Source organism: Triplophysa rosa, linkage group LG12 (genome assembly GCF_024868665.1).
Source record: "Triplophysa rosa linkage group LG12, Trosa_1v2, whole genome shotgun sequence".
In the NCBI taxonomy this organism is placed as follows: Eukaryota; Metazoa; Chordata; class Actinopteri; order Cypriniformes; family Nemacheilidae; genus Triplophysa; species Triplophysa rosa.
Window position 1 is genome coordinate 5,625,367 of NC_079901.1, and position 21,962 is coordinate 5,647,328.

Consider the following 21,962-nt stretch of genomic DNA (forward strand, 5'->3'; position numbering starts at 1 on the left):
AAGCAAGATTCAAAAAGAACTTATTGATTCAGTCTAATGTGAAAGAACTTGACTGATCTGTATAAAGCTCATACCTCAACCCAGCTGAACACATTAAAGTCAAACACTCGTCACCCTAAACCGTCAATGACTTTCAATGATCAATGGCCAACAGTCATTTCAGAACAGAAAAGGCCCTTCCAAAACTTTTGCAACAAAGATGGACATTGTTAATATGATATTGTATGGTATAACATTAATATTTGTTTGATTTGGAATTGCTGGAAAAGACGAACATTTAAAAGAAGGGGGCGTTCCAATATTTTTATCCATATAGTGTATTTTCCTTACATGGTTTCCATTGGTTACACATACTGTACATCCCACAAATCTAGAAGACAGAATTGGAAGAGAAAGGCACACAAGTAAGCAGAATCTCTGGCGTAAATCCCAGAAGCAGAAGAGATACACTATTGTTTTAGACCATATGAACACTTACCTACTGTAACTCATTGTTTCTCAGAATGTTGATGCCATGGCACAAGATGAAAATACAGTGTCGATTTCTCAGCATCTAGGTGCTTACTGTTGAAAATGATAGTATTTGAAATAAAAACATTTCACTCTAGGTTCACTTGCCAAAATTCAACATGACTGAAATTACTGTACTTCAGCTTACAGTAATAGTAAGCGGGTCTTCACTTCCAGTATAGGCAGATTAGATTAGGTTTTGCGGTTTCTGCATATGCTGTGCGGTATAGGCAGAGCAATGACAGAGGCCCAGATAATAAGATTATTATAGCTTCAATAGCTCAGTCTCGTTCTGACCCGTTCTTTAGATTCCCTTTTGGGGTCTGTCTTCTAATCAGTCTCCTTCCCTCCTGAACAACACCCTGGTCCAAGTTCCCAGAAGTCTACAATGAACCAATAATGTATGACTTTCTCACAGTCTATGGAACATGAAGTAAGGTGGGATAATTGAGTTCAGGTTAGGACTTGAAAGGGTAAAGGAAAATTGTTGCACTTGAATTTACATTATGGTTTGACATGTAGTTAGTGTGCAATTGTGGAATTACTAGGTACCAAGTCTGAACCTAATCTTAACCCATATTATGTAGTTACCAGCATGTTGTTGGGTAAGTACACTGTAAGTTCACATACTGTTAAAGTGTAAATGGGATAGAGTGTGCAATGATGACATGTTTTTTGTTGTAAGTTAGCATGTTAGCACTTCTGGTTCCATCGCCCCAAAGTCAATGGGTTTTTTGAATGGGTGTTTGGTAAAATTTTAGAAATAAGGTTTATAGTGAACAAAACCACTAAATCGCGTTTATTTTTACCACATAAAACGTAGCAGTATAACGCCGCACTTGGTTTCTTAAAGCTTTTGCATGTCTTTAAAATGGCGGTTGCTACCAAGTTGGTAAATGCGATAACAGACATGGTCTTGGATGTTAAATAAATAATGCAACATGGCCACAAATATCAAAATCTTGAAAATTTTGTTTAAATGAAGTTTGAAAGAGTTTTCTGAGGCTTTTCTGAGTCCGTTTATAGCCTCATGTTAGCTTTTTACTTCTGGCGATTGCATTTAGGCTTCAGAAATAATAAACGTTGTGTTCATTTGTAAAGATTATCTTGGTAGACAAAAAGTAAGTGTCATACACATTTGTTCATCACAGAGTTTTTTTTTGTTGTGATATTTCAATCTATGGGAAAAATTCATAAGCTTTTGGTTGAGGGAACCAGTGCAGCGCTAACTTCTGGGTTGGCTTACAAAATACGTCCCTACGGCACTCTATAATGCAGAAAAAAGGTTTGACATGCTATTACCGTTATTACCGTTTTTGTGTAGCATTCAGCTCAAACATCTAGAATCCTTTTGACAAACGGCTTTGTGTAAAGCAAACATTTACAAGGTAAGTAAGGTCATTGTTGGTAAGTACACATAAATAATGGTTTGTAGGTTCACTACTATAGTGACAAGTTTACAGCATAAAGAAAAGACCAGCATGATGGTTTGGTGCTGGTTTTTCAGCCATGTGTTTCAAGCAAAGTGCTGACGCTGACCAAAGCAATTCTCGCTGGTAAGCAGTCTATTAAACACATCCACATATTTTGTGTATACCGACATATTATGATCTTTACAGCAGGGCAAGCTTACGGTTCAAAGTGATCAAGTCTTTTTAAAACGTTTATAAAAGTTTAAGCGTCTAACAGTATCTCATGTTTCTTGAGTATACGCGTCCCTACGGCTGACTCGATACAGGGGTCTCATGTTAAAGTTATGTCGGAGGAACTACATGATTGTTTGTAGTGGTCTGGAGCGTATTAGAGACACAGCTGTCTGGTGTGTATGCTGCTTACAGGAGCAGGAGAGGTAGAGGTGGAAAAGAGCGTCTTTGAAACATTAAAGGCCCTGACTGGCTCCCAAAGTCCCTCTAGCTATGCTCATTATTAGTAATATCCCTTCAAGAATGCTGTCTCCTTACCACCATCTGGATTCACTAATTGCTCTGAGGCCTGAGCACGTTTGCTAAGCCTATGATTTGTCATTCCCTTACATTGACCCGTGACCACTGTCATTCAGTTCCTCAGATACGTTGTGTTATATATGTAAACAGTCTCAGATGGCAGACACGGCTTAATGTGGCTCGTGCTGTTTTGTCTAGTTCTCAGTTAAATTCTTCACTTCTGAAGTATCACATTCACCTGTGTTTTGATATTATTAGTTTAACAGTTAGAACACTGATGTTATCTTGATCTTGTGTTTAGGGGGCTTAACTTCACTGTAGGTTTCTTATATGCATAGAAGTGTCTTCATAGACTTTCTCTTAAATGTAATTTGTTTGGCTAAATGTACAAGGTTCCGCCTCCTTTTCTGCTGAAGCATCACTGAGTGATCATTCACTCATGTTCTTTTACAAAATGTAGGCGGGACTTGGTTTCGTTCATCAAGAACTGATGTTGCTGGAGGGGAGGGGCAGAAACATATTTTTTGTAGCCCCGCCCTCACGCCATAACTGTTTCATAAAAAATTAATAATAGTACATTTTGATTTCATGGTGACTTTAAATTCCTAATGACTAAACTCAAATCATTTTATTAAGTATTCTGTTTACCTCAAAATACATTTTAAACATTTTACATTTGATTTATAGCATTTGATTTATAATCTAATTTTATGAGATGGCTAATTCGGATGAATTCGTACAATGTAGTTCTATGTACAATGTAGTTTTAATATGATTTGCTTTTGTGTTTTACGTTTAAGGGTGAGTTTAGGGGGAGGGGCTTCAGAATAGCTTTTTTCTAATAATCATACGTTTTTGTACGATTTACATCATACGAATTCATATGAATTAGCCACCTCATAAAATAGTTTCAAGAGAAGGTTGTCCATTCTGACATATTTTTTTACAGTATGTATTATGTTCCATTCAAGTTGTTCAAAAATGTAAAGCTTTCAATACCAAGCGACAATCAGTTTTATTTTAGTTAAAATTTTTATTATGGTTTCCTGACCCTCATTGAAAAATACTTATTTTCATTATACATTCATCTTAGCCTCAATAAAAACAATTTACATTATACATCACATGATCACACATCAGGGGAAGCAAAAAGTCACATAGACCTTGTAAACATTTTCCACAGTTCCATAATCAAAATGTAGCAAGTAGCTGAAAACGTGTTCAGGTGCATAAAAACATATTCATTAGCAGTATTTATGTAGCAAAATAAAAATCACAAGATAGATCGACTATAAGTTTTAAAATATTGCAGAAGAACAACATCACAATGAATTGAAAGATTACATTACAAATAGATTACAAATTAAGTCAAACCGGAATGTAAACATTTTCAAACAAGATAAATACTTTGACAATACAAAATGTGTTTAAAACCAAATTTAGAAATGATTAATGAATGATATGACGTGCATCAAATGGCAGCAGTTTAACTGCTTTAATTTGCATGATGACTGCCAGTCCACCCCGAAATCCAACTTTTCCTGTGAGGAAACATTTTCCTGAAATGAAAGAAATTACTGTTGTATGCAGGAGTAGCAAAGCAGCTAATGTGTTGTAGGAGCTCATCTGATCGATATACAGGACTCCGGTGGTTAAGATTGTAGAGACATTAGTAGATTAACTTGACACCCCCTTTTGACTCAATGTCAGACACGCCCCAAGCCACCACATTACCACGGTTACCACAACCACTCCCGTCCAGCTGTGCCTGCTGGGATATCTCCTGTGAATCCAAAACACGATCCCACATGTTGACTCCGGTCATCTTCCCCGTGAAGGCCAGCTCCGCATTAAAGGTTTCTGGGATGATGAGATGCCTAAAGTAACGTCCGTACTCTTGTCCCAGAAGTAGGCTCCCTTTGCTGCGTAGCTCATGACCCTCAGCCACTCCGGGAGAGCTCGCTGCTTGTTGACCGTTCACCCACACAGAAGCCAGGCCCTGCCATGAGCTCCAGACCGCACAGAGGTGCACCCACTGACCCTCTTGCACCACCCCTGGCGCCTCCACCAAATGGGTTTCTCCATCCACCGTGAACTGGACACTTTGGCCATTGAGCACCAGCTCCAATTCATAAGGGTTGCCCGTCGTACTGTAAGAGAAGAGGACGGTCTTGTTGAGAACCTGGGTCGGTTTCGCCCACAGGCAGATGGTCACCGCTTTGGTCGGGAACGGTCTTTTGGGTGTTACTTCAACGTTGGATGTAGAAGAGCGCGTGGGGAAGAGGAGTCCAGTGTCACAGCCTGTGGAGGAAAGAAATGTTATCAATGAATCTTAATTTCCCTGGTTAGAAAGAACAGAATGAATCTTTCGTGAACCACTCCACCCATCAGTCTCAGATGTGTTTCTATGGATAACCCTTAGACTGTCGAAATTAGTCAAGGAGGGTTGTCCACTTTGGGATTAGTATTTTTGTTAAATAAATACAACGAAACAAAAAACAACTAAAAGTGCATAGTGTTTATTTGAAAAAATTGAAGGTGATGTAATCTACAATTAACTTTTTATATTGTAGTGGTGGTTCCACAGAGTAATGATTTTCACTGAAAACATTTCGTCATTGTGGATATCGTCCAATTTTTGTTCACTCCCAAATTGATCCCTACGCTATTTATTCATTTGTAAATATGACAAGGATACTGCTGTCTCAGTATTGACATAAATGTTGTTTAATGCGAGTTTGTGCTTGCCTGAGCATATTTTATACACCGCATGTCCAGTTTTGTACTTTTTCATGCGATTAAGAGATAAACCCGTCTGGAGCAGCAAGCCGGCAGAACCACGAGGATCTTCAATCAGTAGGAAGCAGAATTACAGTGAAAGGTTTGTCAAACAATCTGAGATGGTTTGGTTAATAGGATTGGTACATTCTCTTTACACTGGGTGATTAGCTATGGCAGATCACGACTCTCCTACCGTAGCTTACGATATTTTCATTACATTTGTCTTAGGTTTCCTGCTTTGGGAGGCTGAATGAAGACTAACTCATTCTCTAAACAGTCTCATCTGGTTCTGTTTTCCCCCTGGATGCTTTGGTGTGGTCGCCATGCTTAGCTGTTAATGATTATACCTCCCTCTGTCTTTCATTTGTTCTACCTCTACAAAGCCCTTTAATACAGAGAGCATGAGCTTTAAATTAAATTAAATTTTCGCTCATGTTGAATGGAAACTGACTAGGCTCTATAGATGCGGACAAAGCGGGGATCAGCTGAAGATTAGAGAAGGTCCAAGGAGGTTTTGATTTTGGAAGAAATTCACATCCTAATTTGGAGGGAAGGCTGTCTGTCCAGGGGTCATATAAGTTGATGTGTTTTTTGATTAGTGTTTGTGTTAGTCAGTTGGCTTGATCATAACATATGGTTTGAATAAGTCACAGATTTACAGCTCAGAATTAATAGCACAATTGCCGAATCATCACATCGCCGTACCATCCAGATTGCGTTCAAAGGATTGACTCTCATAAAACAATATATTTGCAGCGGGTGTTGGAATTGGAGCGTGTAGTTTTGTTTCTCAAAACCAGTGACATAATTGTACATGTACGTTTGTATCACTCTCATCCAATTCATGGTTTTCATTTGGCACATTTGATTTGACACGAGTCCAGATCTCTCTTACTTAACTGCTTCAATACTTTACTTTCTCTCAACATTATAGGCTGCTTTAGCTTGTCGAAACATAGATCAGATTCTCACCTGATGGAAGCCTGTTTGAAAGGTTTGACCTCATGTAACGGGTCATCTGTTCCCGCATGGCTTGTAGTTCACTTGAGATGGATGCCAGAGTCTTCTCCAACCTCACTCCGCTCTCCCCATCAGTCACCTCTTGCGTCAGATGCCGGGCCTGAAGACTCTTGGCTTGGGAAGATTTCAGGCAGCAGTTCTCTAGCCGTTCCAGGTGCGCATCCTGGGTCACACTAGATGCAAGTAGCTGCTGCAGGACCAATTCTTGCTGCTCGTACTGATCGGCTGAGACCTCTCGCAGTCGCGTCAGCGCATTCTCCAGTCGTGTCTCCATCTGAGCCCCAGACCTCCGAGCCGCCTTGTCAATTGCAGACGCGCATGAGTCCCCATACTGCGCCACGAACTGCAGCATCTCCCCTCGCAGAGACTGCAGCTCCACCTTGATGATGTCATCGGCATACTGCAGGAGCATGTTCTCCTTCATTTGGGAATTTTCCAGCATGGTGAAGAGCTTATCCCATTCGGTGAAGGCTGAAGCTTTGCAGGGTTCTGGGGTCAGCATGGGGGTCTCCTCTGGGGACTGCGTGGGGGTCTCCTCTGGGGACTGCGTGGGGGTCTCCTCTGGGAGCCAAACAGAGAACGAAAGGAAAGAGTGAAGTTACATGACATGGTTTGTGTAGGTGAGTAACGTGACACAGTGTGTTGGGTTTGGTGAGTGGAGAGTTCCGACATGAGCCTAACACAGATAATGTAGAGAAGAGTAGTATCTGGATGTTAATGGGATAGTTCACACAAAAATGAAAATTCTGTCATGAATTACTTCATCTCTAGTTGTTCTAGTTGTTCAAAACCTGTAAAAATGTCTTTGTTTGGTTGAACACAGAGAAAGGTATTTGGATGAATGCTAAGTTTTTGGACCCCATTTACTACCATAGTAGGAAAAATTACAGTGGTAGTCAAAAGTGCCCCAGAACTGTTTACTGTCCTACATTATTCAAAATATCTTCTTTTGTGTTCAGCAGAACAAAAAATAAATAAAGTAATTTTTCACCCATAAATAAAAATTCTATCATTGTTAATTTTATCCTCATGTCACCCTTCTTTTATCTGCAAACCCAAAAGAAGATAAACAACACTGACCAAACAACACTCAAAAGATCTTCTTTTGTGCTTCACAGTTTCACAGAAGAAAGAGCCGTGTAGTTTTTAAATACATGAGGGTGAAAAAATGATGACAACATTTTTGGGTGAAGTATCCTTCATATATTGCCCTTTTAATGTTTTGTTATGGTGTATTATGGTTGTTTTAACTTTTGACTACTAAAACAATGATTAAAAAAAATGGACAATGTAATCTTTTCATTTGTTTTGAGTAATTTGCTGACTTTCTGTGTCGTCTCTTTCCATCACTTACAGGAAGAGATTGTACCATTCTAAAGTTGTTTGTTTGTATATTCGAAAGCTTTATTTCAACGAAACCACAGCAATCCATCAACACACAATTCCTGTTTAACATCTGCTACTGGTAAAGCTTTCAACGCCATCCTGTCATTACAGAGCTGAATACACAACACACGCATTCTGTCCTCACAACTGCAAATATCCTCTCATTCATAAATTCCTCAACTCTCCAGCCACTCTCTTTCCTTATATATACAGAGGAAATTCTTTCTTAAAGACACTCAAACTCTGATGACAGAACTCTTTCAAACCAGGACATGTTTATTCATAACACACAGAATCTAATGGTACTGTTGGTCTTAGCATCACAGTTACTCACCTTCGGTCTGTTCCTCCCCAAATTCTCCAAAATAATTGTATGGGTAGCGCAAATCGGGAGTTATTTCTTCATCGGAAAGGCCAGGCCACTCCGCGGATAACAAACCCAGCAGACACGCAGTCTGGAGTAACGTCCACATGTGTCTGGCCATGTGTGAATAGGATCAACTCTCTGCGTTTGTGTGTGTCCTCTGGTTAGATGCTGAGCAATCTGCTGGCCACGCTCCTGCTTGTTTTGTGAACTGCAGCTGAGACGCAACTGAGCTGGATGGAGGGGCTCTGTGGTCTATATAAACATAATGAGAGAGAGCGAGAGAGCGAGAGAGCGAGAGAGCGCGAGAGTTAGCTCCAGCGAGCAGTTCTTCGTTGGAGGTAATATAAGTCGTGTAGTAAAATAGTTGTGCTTCTCCTGCAGCTTGAGGCCATGCGAGAGATCTTAGACAAGCAGATCGATAAAGAGGTACAAAGAAAAGTAAGGAAGTGCTTGAAGGTTTTTGACTCTTCTGTTGTGACGAGAACGGCTCTCGGTTTACAACAGAGGTTTATTGTTCTTTTCTCTTTTTGTCATTTCCCTCCCTTTAATGTGGGTAATAAGTACCACATGACATTACTCTTTATACCCCATTTTTATTTAGTAAGCCCTTTCACGTTTTTATTTTTCAATTCTTTTGCATACGTCTTTTATTTTATGCCAAAAGTCTTACACAGTACATGTGTATCGTAACTGCATTGAGCCAAGTAGGAAATGATTCTGGATCGACTTCGTATGTTGTTTCTAGAACGTTCAAATAAACATAGACACGATCTTATCCCTATGCTAATTATTACAAACAAATGTGCCCAAATTCCAGTGCGACTGGAGGGGTTAACCGGGGTGGTCTTAAAACCTCTAACCCTAAACCCAAGCCCCAAATTCTGATTCAGCCCTTGTTAGAATCAAGTCATGTTTTCAATCCTGCTTCTTGCCCTTCATTTTACCTTTATTCTAACCCCAACCCCTTTTCTCACAGTAAAATCACCAGTGTTAAAAAAGGTCAAATTAACTCTCACAGTGTTTATATAATCCACACTTTGAGAGTGTGGATTATATATACACCGTGAGTGTTAATTTGACCCTTTTTAGTATAAACACACAATCCAGATCACGATGCTGCCAGTGTTGGCTCCTCAACGTCATTGGTTGGTTGAAATGTTGTTCCAGGACCAGCAGGGATGTTCATCCAGGAATATGTCCCGTTTTGGTAAAACATGTTAAGCGTGCCCTAACTGATGCTGTGTTGTGTTGCGTGTGTTATGGAGAAAGATTGGACTCGGTCCTCGTTCTCTTCTGCTTTACGTTACAAATATTACAAATTATTCAATTTGTATTGGGCACGAAGCATCCACAAAACGCTCTTTGTTTGTGATGACTTCGTATTGAGGATTGTGAATCTACCCCCTGCTTGTCAGGATGATTTTGGATGCCGTTGTTGAGTTCTGGGGGATGCCGGACTGGGGGTCATGGAAACTTGCTGTCATTTCGTTGCCCGATAACAGACGCCACTGTCACGGTCACACACATTTCCCCAGAAACAGATTCCACACCCAACTGGAAATTATTTCGTGCCCTCTAAACGTTTTTTGTGAGACCCTCTGGGGCCGGAGGAGGAATGATATATTTCGTGGGCCTAACATGAACGTGAATGGAGGTTTATGGAAACGGATTCACAGCCATGTATCCGCTGGTAGGTCAACATTAATGTGTCTGCAAGATGAAGCGCATTTTAATGACAACGGATGGATGTTTTCGCTTATGTCAGCCAGGCCTGGCCCAAAAATGAGCGTGCCAGCAAATCTGTCAAAAATGTGGGCTTTGCATTAATCATCAGCCCGTTAACAGTCAGTATTTTGCTATCAACACAACACGAAAATATGTGATTGTCCCGCACGTGTGATTCCCTGCTGGTGGTTCCCTGAGTCTCGTTGCCTGATGCAAAAAGTACAGAGGCGTCTTAAATGTGAAATCAGGCAGAAGTACGAGACGGTACAAATGGGAATGACTGCTCTCGTTGTCTCCGGAGGAAACACAAGGGAAGGTCAGCTTTGACTAATGCCGTCAATCTGCCACCTTGGAATGAAAAGTGCTGGTGATGTTAAATTCCATCAGCACCTACACCATCATTGACCACAATGAGCTCCTCTAATCTTCAGTGCAGAAACACATACAACCCGACACGTTGGTGGAGCACTTTACAGAAGAAATATGAAAATGAACATCTGGATATTATTCTGTCATCTCCTCGGTATCAATCATTGTTATGTATCATGTGATATTGCAATCATGATTTAAAAGGATATTTCATCCTGAATGTCACTTGTTACATTGTGTTGTTTGTGCTCTGAAGCTCTCTGAATTGTCTTTTAAAGGCTGGACTTATTTCTAGGGATTTCCTGGTTATGCCTTTCTCGTGTATCTGTAGCTTGCGTCATGCAAACAACTCTTTTAGTTGCACTTATTACATGTCTCATCATTGGATCCTTGCATGGATAGCAAATGAAAACTAAAGGGTCATTTGTTTAGAAGAGTTAAAGGATATAAGTTTAGGTGTGAATTTATACAAACCGCAAGGGATTCTGTCACACTTGTCTCTTGAGGTGTGTGATTTACATCTGAAGGAGCAGTTTGCCGAACAGGCATTAGATTACTCCAGGACTAGGCCTTAGATAAATTCAGACATTTGAGTCGTTTTGCTTACATAAAACATTACTTGTGTGTATTTTGAGCCAAAACAATCACACTGATGTATTTTAAAGGGGATGTCGAATGGAATTTCACTTCTTTAAATTTAGTTGTAATTTTATTAAGCAAATTCAATTAACCAACATCTGCCAAGCTGCAACGCTCAAAGTTCACAGAAAAGAAAGATATTTTCTTTAGCGGAACAATGAACGACTTGATGGGACTACAACAAACTTTTACCTTGACTTATTTCTGAAATCTGATTGGTTGATTTAAATGTTGTCCCAGGGTCAACATGATGTTGCCCTAAGGACATCAACCACTTGGCAAAAACAGGAGAGCCAATTTACGTTGACCTTGCCCATGGAACACGGAGGGGTAATGGGCGGGACATCTCAACACACACTCTAAGCGTTAGACCAATCACAAAAGACTGGCTCAGCTTGACCAATCAAGGGATTGCATAGAACCAGGTACTCAACAGCCTGTTTTCTGAGAATTGAGATGACAGTGTAAAACACAGGTGAAATATGTAATATATAAAGCATTTTTTGAAAATCAAAAACATGAACACTGATTGTTTAGCACATCAAAAACACAATAAAGACTAAAAAGACAAAATAGGACCCCTTTAAATAATGTCATTGCAAGCTGTTTTCAGTTTAGACAGCTCAAACATTTATTTTAGTCTAGGACTAGTTTTAATTCCTGTCCGGGAAACCATCCCAATAAGTGTTACCATATTTAATACTTTATTTAATCATCAATAGCAAAAATGTAGTTCTCTACATGTCATTGCTTTAGAATTTCACTGAATTCGTATGAAGTACAACGCCACATCTCCTGTTGGAGTCAGGGTGCTTCTGAAGAAGATTTATGAGGCTGTAAGCAGGTGCTGGTGATCACAGGTAAACTTAAACAGCCCTTCAGGACAGAGAGGAGCCTGACAACTGATCGTCTCTGCATAAATCATCACAGACAACTGACATCTGACAGATCAATAGAAACACGAATAAAGACATTTCTGAGTTCATTCTGGACTCAAAAGATAATATTCAAAACTCTACTTTCTGAATAAAGACTATTCAGATTCACTGTAGGTTACAATTGGTGCTTATTCTTTTAATTAAAGGGATGGTTCACCCAAAAAAATTAAATTCTGTCCTCATTTGTCTCGCCCTCAGGTTGTTCCAAATCTGTATAATTTTCGATGTTCTGCTAAACACAAGGAAAGATATTTGGAAGATGTCAGTCACCAAACAGATCTCATCCCCCATTCACTGCCATAATAGGGAAAATAAATACTATGGGAGTCAATGGGGGATGAGATCTGTTACTGACATTCTTCCAAATATCTTTCTTTATTAAATTTATACAGATTTGGAGTAAATGAGGACAGAATTTTCTTTTTTGGGTGAACTATCCCTTAAAGGTAGCCTACTCTTGCATCATCTTCTATGCAAGATAATTTACATTCACCCGTCAATCAAAGGGTGCGTTTACACTTGGCATTAACATGCGATCTCGGTGATCCGAACAAGCAGGTCGGATCTTCAGACAATCAGGACACAGCGCGTTTACACTTGTCAACAAGTGGCTTCCACATCTGGATAACTGATCGGATCTCTATAGTTTCCCGCCCATTATTTTAATAAGCCTGCAATTTAAAAATAGCCCCGGTGAGGGGAGATTTCACACAACACGTATAACGGGGAGGATGAGCATGTTACAGATTTGATACGCAGCCATGTTGAACTCTAGTCAGCGGTGGGAAGTAATCCGCGGTTAAAACGATTAATGATCTTATATGTGAAAGTATAAGCAGAGGACGTTTGTAAAATGACAAACAACAGCTTTTGTACTTGAGCTGTGGCGGCTTTCACTCACGCGCGCACACACACACACAGACTCTAAAGGTGTTTTTAAACACATCATTTGTTTATTCATGTCACGGACACATAAAATAATCACATAAGTAGGCCGAAGTTCCTATGATCAAAAGCGACCACTTACATCGTTCTTGTCTATTTGGGTTGGTTCGGCAGAAAGTGACAGCGCGTCGTTTCTTTCGTCTGCACCCTAAATAGCGTGTTTACTGACATCAGCTATTAGCAACACTATACAATCTTGTTTCTGTGTGTAAATGATATACGGTGTATTCAGAGCTCCGTTTCAAACTGCCCGTCTGCCGCTTAATCTGTCTTCCGGGGATGGTACTTTCGAGTCAGATCCGTGGGCGTGGCTTGTTGGTTTTGACTAAATCTTTGGTGTTTCGAAACCTTTACCCTAACCCACACCCTAACCCCAACCTTACTCTAACCATCTAAACTACCTATGATTGTTAAAATTGATGAAAAAACACGTTTGGGTGATGACGTCAGACTCGAAACACCAACGATTTAGTGAGAGCCGTACGAGACACAAGCGGCAGCAGCCCTCGGGGAACCGGAGAGTTGATTACGGCGTATAGGCTACAGTAAACACACACACGTATGTTAGAAACAAGCTGATATATTGTTGCCATTCGTGTCTGTGACATGAAAATAAACAAATGATGCGTTTTAAGCAGGCGCTGTGTGTGCGAGTCAATGCCATTCATGGCAGTCACAAATACAGCGATGATACAGCTGAAGTGGTCAAGTAAAACATCTCGTGTGATTTGACTTAAATCCTCTGTAGGTTAATTATCCATGATAATTTCGTGGGAAAATGAATGACTGTGCAACGTTCGGGAGCAAGAGTAAATTTTCCGCTGCATTTGTCAGCTGCTCCGCAGTCTGACAGGTTTCGGACAGACGAGAGAATAGTGATAGCGGGCGGGGTTTTCTGTGAAATTGTACCGGTAAATGTAGATAAACTGTCTGAATTGCGTTTACATTACACTGAGATCTGATCCCAATGCGTCCTCGACTACCTCTGGATCAGGACACGCTGATCGGATGACATTCCGATCAGAAGCGCGTTTACACTTGTCTTTTCAATGTGTATGTGGACAACATCCAGATACAGGTCGCATGTTAATGCCAAGTGTAAACGCACCCAAAGACTGATCTAATACAAGGGTTTTAAGCCTGCCAGATACAGGGAAATGAAAACCTGATCCAAAAATGTGGAAACATCTGATATGAACCTCGACAAAGATGATGTGTACTATACACATCTGAAGTTTGCTCAATATAGACACTGTGATAAAAAGAATTCGGAATCAACTTTTTTGTATTTAGGCTACTTTTATTTTTAGCATACCATAAGTCATATGGGAACGTGTGACGGCTAACAGACACAATCAATCTGTTTTTAAATGAGTCATTAAATAGGGTGCTGATAGCCCTGTGGTTGGTGTACCGACATATAGTGCCAGTGCACTTGCGGGCCAACCTGAGTTCGAATCCCGTCTCGAGCGTCATTTGCCAGTCCCTCTCCCCTGTGTCTGTATCCAATGCTTTCCTGTCTGCGCTCCGCTGTCCTATGGTATTAAAGGCATAAAAAAAAAACATTTTAAGGAGCTAGATTGTGGAAATGAACTTCCAACACTATCCTCTCCTCCCATTAAAATAGAACACAAGTGTGTTTATCTCACTGGGGGACTGTACAAGTCCTGTACACAAGACTTCATTAATAACACGCAGATCAGCTGTGTTCTGGAGAAACAGACAGTATTTCTGTACAACCTCTGATGTTATCATCACAGGAACAAGAGTCACATATGTGGAAAAGGTCTCTCTGGAAATAAGCTGTCTTTCTTAATTCTGACTTACTTGCATTAAGCTTGTCTCATCAAAGAATGAAATTCCCCAAAAACGGAAAGAAAATGTCCTTTTTGCCAAAGCACCTGGCAAAGATTATATGACCTGTCGTATGTGGATATCAGTCATGTATTCCCCGCTGTGTCATTCGGAGAGGTTGTGTGTAGCACTAATCCTTCATTAACATAACCCGCTGTGTGTGCGGAAACAGGTGGGCAGGTCTTCTGCTCGACTCAATGTCTCTCCCGAGCCAGACGAAACATCTCACGTACAGAATTATGTTTGCCAACTGACCGCCCTGACTTACATAGCTTGCCAGAACAGAGATTGGGTGATTTTGTTAAGATCTGGGAGTTTTCTGCCATATTTAGTTTATGATCTACTGTCATTTTTACTGCAGATGTGGATGAGCAGTGAAAATTGTTCATGAGAAATAAATCAGCAAGTTAGTGACAGCCGGACCAAAAAAGCTAATCTATCAATGTCTGCGCATTGCTCTTTAATTTTTTCAGTAAATTATAAAGCCTTACTTAATAACATCAGCTGTATAACAGGTAAGGGGAGGTTGGGTGCCATGTTTTATAGTTATTGTCTAAAGGGGCCACACTTTTGTAACATTTTTCCTGTCATGTTTGCTTTTAATATTACCCTTTGTGGTCCATTCCACACAAATCCAACAGTGGTGTAGCCGAGGGTATACACTGGTGTACCCATTTCTGTATCAGTCGGGATTGTGTATACCCACTTGTGTAGTGTAGTGTCATGGTTCTGCCCCATCTTGTCTTGCTTTTCTTGATCTGGTGGCAGAGCCATGGCAGAACCTCTTGTTTAGTGTGGAGAGAAGCATTTTGGCCCACTTGGCCTTCCACATGCTCTCTTCAGGTCTCGTCTCTGTTCCCGCCCCCTCTCGTCTCCTCATTATTGCTCGTTATTGGTTTCATGCCCTACACCTGTCCCCTCTTGATTTGATCCCTTATTTAATGCCCCTTTGTTCTCTGTCCTGTGCTGGTTCATTGTGTGTGTCATTCGTGTTATCTGTTTGGTGAGTTCTTGTTAGTCTAGTCTAGTCTAGTCTAGTTTAGTTATTTGTAGTTATGTCAAATGTTTAACTTTAGTCTTGTTTAAGTGTAGTTAGTCTTAGTCCTGTCATGTTATTATAGTCTCCTCTTTTGTTGTGTTACCCCCACATGGGTTTTTGTTTCATGTTTTGTAGTTATAATTAAAGTCTTTTTGTTAACCCCTTACCCGCTGTCTGCACTTGGGTCCTCTGTTCGTGTCTCACCTCCACGTTCATGACAGTGCAGGGTATGCGCAGGAATATGGCGTATATGCTCCGTAATTTTTCCATGATGTGTAATAAATGTCGTGAATAACAGGGCAAACTGAATGAAGTGCTGCCAATAATGTAGAAAACGGCTATGTGTCATGGTGTGGAGACAGAAACCAAACGCAGGCAGCAGTTACACATAGACTTTATATTTACAATAAACAAAGAAAAACAAAACCCACGAGGGGGCAAAACAACACAGAACTAGGGAAGCAGAACAGAAAACGACTTGACTGGACAATAAACTTGACTGATTTGAATAAACTGGACTCAATCATACTAAACTTGATTGATAAGAATTGCAAAGTTGCACAATGCAAAGTGCAAAACAGCATAGTACAGCAAACATAAGGGCAATAAATAGGGAGCAAATAATGGGTGCAACAGTAGAGGGGCATGAAACAATAACAAGATAATTAATAAGAAAACGAGGGGGCGGGGTCAAGACACCAGACAGGAGAGCACATGGCACACCAAAACAAACAATGGCCACGTGCTCCCACACGAAACATGGGACTGTCAGGATCCTCACACAAGACTAGAAAAAGCATGAACAAGATAGTCATAGTGACTATCTCAGATCTGGTCTACCTCAGCGTTCTAAAAGCGCTCATCACTCTAATGGAGGTGGCCAATCAAATGAAGGCTTTTGACAGAAGCCCATTTCGAGGTCAGTTTACCTTTGAAAGAGCACGATGTAAGTATCTAGATGTTTAGTGTTTGATAACTGTTTTATCATAGAAATGTCATGGGTTGTCCGAGTCTAAAACACTGGCTCCGTCGCTTTCTTTCATTTCAACAGCTCTCGGGAGTTTGTGCCGTTTACTGTGGGCGTGCTTGACGCGCGTCAACATGGTAAACGACCGATTGTAATATCCAGTCAATGTAAACTACAAAACACCGAAAGCATATCATTTACATGTTTCAAGTAATGTCAGTGTGACGAGACAAAAACATGACCAGACCTTCACTGCTAAAATGCGTGGCTTTGACTCTTTTAGGTTGTGCTTAAAACGTAAAACAGCTTTGCAAATATTTCAAATGTATTTTGAACTTAATTCTCGTTGTTTAATTCCGTTTATTATTTTAATTTGACCTGTTTAAAAAAACAATTATCTGCAACTTTTGTAATTTGATGTCTATGTCTGTACTCAAAAAGTTAAAGGGATAGTTCACATTGTGCACAATGCACATTGTGAAAAGCGCTATATAAATAAAATTGAATTGAATAGTTCGCTCAAAACTGAAAAATGGTGTTCTGCCCGAGTATGTCATCATGATACAGCAAACTCGTGTGAGCTGAAACAAATCCTGTTTTCCATTTAAACACACAGAGACCAGAACTAACCATTTACCAAGTTTTCCAGAAATGTCTTAACATGACACTGACACATGATAACCATCACACATCAGAGGTCACTGATTGGTCATTTTCTTGGTCCTGCTGTCATTCATCTGACACGGGTAGCTGAAAGGTCTCTTTTCACTTCCTGTTCCCACACATGTTTATTATCTCACAGTGCTCCAGTGTAACCTTATTGTGTCCAAACTACGAGAATGTGCTCACCATCACCTTTAGAATGATCCGGATGGTTTCCAGATGAAGAGGATCCTGACTTTACTGCATGCGTGTACAGCGCTAACACTGTAGGCTTTCATTCATTCTTTTATTCGTTTGTTTGTTTATTCTTTATTCTTTCTGGGTTTTCGTCTCATTTTCTTTTTGTATTTTATTCTCTTACCTCATTTCGTGCTGGGATCCTGCAGAGAAAACTGCCCGACAGAAAGTAAATGAGAAAACTAAGGACAATAAAATGTGAACAACAACACAATGCTACATTGTTGTTGTTTTGAAGTCAACACACAATTAATCTGCTCCCACACTGCTTTTCTGGGGAAATGGCATGCACATTTTGAGTCATCATGACGATTGAGGTTTGAGTAGCATTCCTTGCGGGTTTGACTATAACCTAAAGTATGAAAAGACAAGTGATACCATAGCAAATGTTACTTTCACATGAATACCGTAGTATATTATTCATATATACCGGTGTTCATATAGAATTATCTACAAAACGGTTCAAATTGACATAAGAAAGAGTTTTGCTTTAAAAAGCATTGTTAGTTATTCTCTCTATTGTATTGATTGTTTATCGGTTTGATAGGCAATTCCATGCTGTTGAGGGTGCTGCCATCTGTGTATCCACGACAACCAGAGCCCATCCACCAGCGCATCCGTGAGCTGACGGCGTTGATGTCACAGCTGGATCAGACCGGCAGACAGCATCTGCTCCGACTGCTCCAGATGATCTCTGACCTTCATCCCCTGGTGAGTGAGGGAGGGAGGGACGGACGAGCACATGACAGAATGAACGAGGGATGTGGGGATACAAACGAGTCAAGGTCACTTATTCTGGGTAACAGAGAAAGAATTTGGATCGGACGGGTGGAGATGTAAAGAGTGAGTGATTGAGCGGTCGTTTTAACACGAGTCTGCATGGTCAGACAGTTTAGTGGTGATGGACACCTGTGGCAGCGTCAAACCTGTAAAACGGATTTCGTCGAGTGTTGAAATATCAGAAAGCACGTCGTAACATAACGTTTCCCCACGGCTCTGGGTAAAGAGAGATTTACTGGAAAAGAAAACGGGGAGGCAGGATTTTGGCAGCAAGTGTCACCCGGGCTTCCTGCATTTAGATATGTTTTTTAGGGGGTGATGGGATAGCAAATAGCAGATGAACAGAGCCAGATGTGAAGAATGCATTAGTCATGAGATATTAACAATCACAAACACAACACTGGATTATTACATTTATAGAGCGCTTTGTTGTAAAATTAAAGGGAAGGATATGAGACATTATCTTACAATGAGTCATTCTGTTATTTACACAGAAAGGGAGATTTGGAAAAAGGAAACAGAGTTTGTGAAAGCAATAAAGGCTGATAAAGTGTGCGGGAGAAACATACTGTAAATGACTAAATGTTCAACTTTTTATTAGAGAGTTACAGATTTTTTTAAATTACAAATATATGAATATCAAAAGTACTGACAGCAAATGACTACATAAAAATTTCTTTTTTCCTGTCAGTGAACAGAAAAAAAAATTGTGAATTACATTTTGTCGTATTTATGTATCATTTTAAGTTAAAGCATTACTGTAATAAAACATGCAATAGCCTTTCAAAGCTGTTATACATTTTTGGGGGGTGTTTGAATGTTAACAAAGTTTACATTTTGAGTTGAATGAAACAAGTGTAATTCAAGACATTATCAAATATTAACTGTTTGAAAAACATACTTTTTTATTTAACACACGCGTTGGTGGTACTGTATGCGGGTAAACAACATATAAAAGACTGTATAAGTATGTAACTAAGTCATAGTGTGTGTCTGCTGCTCTCCCGGCCCGTCCTACACCTCTGCCAATTCAAACGTGAAGGGTTTCACCAGAGGAAAAATAAAGGATTAAACAAATCCTGCTGAAAGGGTGTTGTTAGATTCATTTCATGCTGAAGAACAGAGGCCGACTGACTCACGCCTTTCTTCTCGGGCCATTTCATTGAAGTCTGCACTGGTTGTCAGGGCTGAATGTCAGTCTAGATTTCACCGATGATCTACTGTGTGTTTTCTGTAGTCTGTGACTCGCTGTGTCATAATATGAGGTCTGACTTAAGGTCATCTCTGATTTCTTTTAACACATCTATAAATTCAGATGAACTCTGAATTTATAGAGTTCACGACATTATCGCATTATAACTGCTGATTCACTATACGTTTGTGTTGTTTACATTATGCATGTACACGCCGATTGCCAACAAAACACAGACATATGACTTAGTTTCACTTACCGCTTGCAGTTCGTGTCTTGCATCTTTTAGCGCTGGGCCCGCACAATCTGTCAGTTTCAAATGATCTGCATCTGTTATATTCACCGTTTATATAACATCCATCACTGAAATGCCGTGAACAAACAAACACACTTCAACTTCTCTCACTATCGCAAGAGTAACGAGCTGCAGCTGAAGGCCCACAACACAGCCAATCTTGACGCGGCGCAGCCAATCTCGATGGTAGCGGGTCTTCCTATCGCTCGTTGGTTGACACGTGGGTGGGCTATTTCTTTCGCCTTGCCGTGGGAGTGCTTTTCCGGGAGAATTTCCCAATAAGGGACTAAGAAAAGTTGTCCGTAATGGTTTTTCATGTTCTAAAAAAACTTTCCGAAACCTATACGAACCTTTGGGGAGTGTATCAAGCACAGAAATACTACAGAATTCGTCCAACTCATTTTTGACCCCCCGTCTGTCTCCTCCTGCCTCCCCTCTTTGATTTCTTGTAATTTGCACAAGCCTCATACTCAATGAGTAGCGCAGCCAATCCCATAAAAAGAAATACTTTATTTAGGGCCCATTTGAACAAAGGATTTAATGTTGGTTTGTATCCTATCATACACCTTTTATACTGTTTAAATTGTGTGGCTTTTTAAGGAGTGGTGCACAATAACTTTTCGTAATATATTACATATTACATACTGTATGTGATATATTTTTTAAAACTGTAACTAAAATTAATAAAATCAAGTATGATGTGGAATTTTTAATAATCAAAAGCTCCTGTTGCTTTGTGACAGCAGCCATCACGACATCGTAGAGACATTTTTGACATTTTTCTTTTATAATTTGATATAAATTATGACTCTGCTGAAGCAACTTCGAAAAAGGCGATTTTTAACGCAATTTAAGCTTAGTTGATCAGAAATTTAATCATTGATCAGAAATATGCTATTTAATTGTGATCTTTGCCAGTGATTTTAGAAATATCTGCCTTCCACCATTCAAAGAGAAAAGACTGTTGACTTGCTATGATGTAAATAGCTGCCCAGAGGCGGTGCAAACATGGCCGACGAGTGGCACGACTTCCGTAAACGGACTTTGATCAAATTCGGTACTGTTTTTGTCAGCATGACTTTCCTTTGTTCATCCATGACATGACATTCTCCAAAATCAGCAAACTGGGCCAACCAGAGGGACGAACAATCAAGAATGAAACATACCCTCACAATCTCAGACAGAAAACGCTCACTTTGTTTCTCTTTGTTTCATGTCTGTTTGGTAAACGGATACCTGCAGAGTACTTGGCCGTTCCACAATGTTTCGTAATGTGTTTGCTTTGGAGAAGGTCCACACTCTTGACCAGCTGTGATCAGAGCCACGTGGAGATGAAATGCCACGAGCTGGATGCCGTTTGGTCCGGTTACACTTTGAGTGGACCTACTCGGAGCTACCACAAGCCCATAAAAGAAAACAATCCAGGGAACATGTCACTTCTGTAGAGCGATCACAGGCCCAATGAAAAATGTGCAGACATGTATATAAGCACTTGAAGGAGATGGCCAGCGTTGAATAGAAATGGCTTCATGTGGACACTTTCCCTGCGTTCCGAGCTTTGCGAGGCTGCGTTGGCTTGTTAAACAGTCACGGGAATGTGTGCCAAATTGCTGAATTCAGAGAAAAGGTTTCTTCCTTTCATATTTTTTCAATCACAATCAGAGGAGACAGGAGGAAAAAAGAGCAAAAGGAACAGTTTACACGGTTTTAGAAAAGCCTCACTGATCCATGAAGTGTTGAACATCGAAACACACAAAACTAGCACACGTGCTCGAACACCGCGGAGGATTGATCCGGATCGTTGTGCGGTAGATCTCAGAAGATTGCTTGAGACGGGCCAAATCGCTCCCTTTCCCCCATGTAGCGCCACATGCTGCGAAACTACATTTCTAAAGGTGTTCCTACACTGCTATACTATGAAAAAGCTATCATAGATAAAGGGATCTAAAAGATGGATTGAATTAAGTGGGTTTTAAATAACCAAGAGGTTTCTTTGAAATGACGTAAGCGAAAAGCCCTGTGTCTTCTGAAGCAAGGACTTGTGTAAGCGGCAGTTTTTTCCCAAAGGATGTTATCACAGCAGTCCATTGTAAACCACAGAGGCATCAGTTAATCACACTGACGTTTAGAGTCGTGTGATTTTCTTTATGAGTTAAGGGGGGAAAATGGTGTAAATGCAGTCAGCTACTTTTTGGTCCTGTTTTATGTTCTTTATAAAATGGTGAAGCAAGAACGGGGTTTTATTCATGTTGTCACTTAGGGATGTAACGATGCACTCAGCTGAAGACTCTGTATGATACACCATACTGGGT

General features: G+C 40.3%; 2 protein-coding genes across 3 annotated transcripts in view; one reads left to right on the plus strand and one right to left on the minus strand.

Moving 5' to 3' along the window:
• Positions 1 to 21,962, plus strand: part of veph1 (ventricular zone expressed PH domain-containing 1) — a 114,672-nt gene that overhangs the window by 33,375 nt on the left and 59,335 nt on the right. Inside the window, exon 5 of the mRNA XM_057348251.1 lies at positions 17,931 to 18,094. Within this exon, the coding sequence (XP_057204234.1) occupies positions 17,931 to 18,094 (164 nt within the window). The remainder of the gene's footprint in view (positions 1 to 17,930; positions 18,095 to 21,962) is intronic.
• ptx3a (pentraxin 3, long a) lies at positions 3,467 to 8,390 on the minus strand. Of its 2 annotated transcripts, none has more exons than XM_057348253.1 (3): positions 7,975 to 8,390; positions 6,207 to 6,791; positions 3,467 to 4,754 (listed from the first exon to the last, which is right to left on the minus strand). In XM_057348253.1, exons 1-3 carry the CDS (start codon positions 8,123 to 8,125, stop codon positions 4,123 to 4,125), a joined length of 1,368 nt encoding a protein of 455 aa, XP_057204236.1. In that variant the 5' UTR covers positions 8,126 to 8,390; the 3' UTR covers positions 3,467 to 4,122. The 2 variants fall into 2 exon arrangements, with proteins under 2 accessions (XP_057204236.1, XP_057204235.1); XM_057348252.1 differs by having other exon boundaries at positions 3,468 to 4,754; positions 6,207 to 6,815; positions 7,975 to 8,388.

What these genes read in the sequence shown, in the direction of transcription:
- ptx3a (XM_057348252.1), bottom strand. Translation starts at nt 8,125, where the DNA reads ATGGCCAGACACATGTGGACGTTACTCCAGACTGCGTGTCTGCTGGGT. An exon ending in TGGGGAGGAACAGACCGAAG is followed by an intron (nt 6,816 to 7,974) that starts GTGAGTAACTGT and finishes TTTGGCTCCCAG; the next exon opens with AGGAGACCCCCACGCAGTCC. An exon ending in TTCAAACAGGCTTCCATCAG is followed by an intron (nt 4,755 to 6,206) that starts GTGAGAATCTGA and finishes TTTCCTCCACAG; the next exon opens with GCTGTGACACTGGACTCCTC.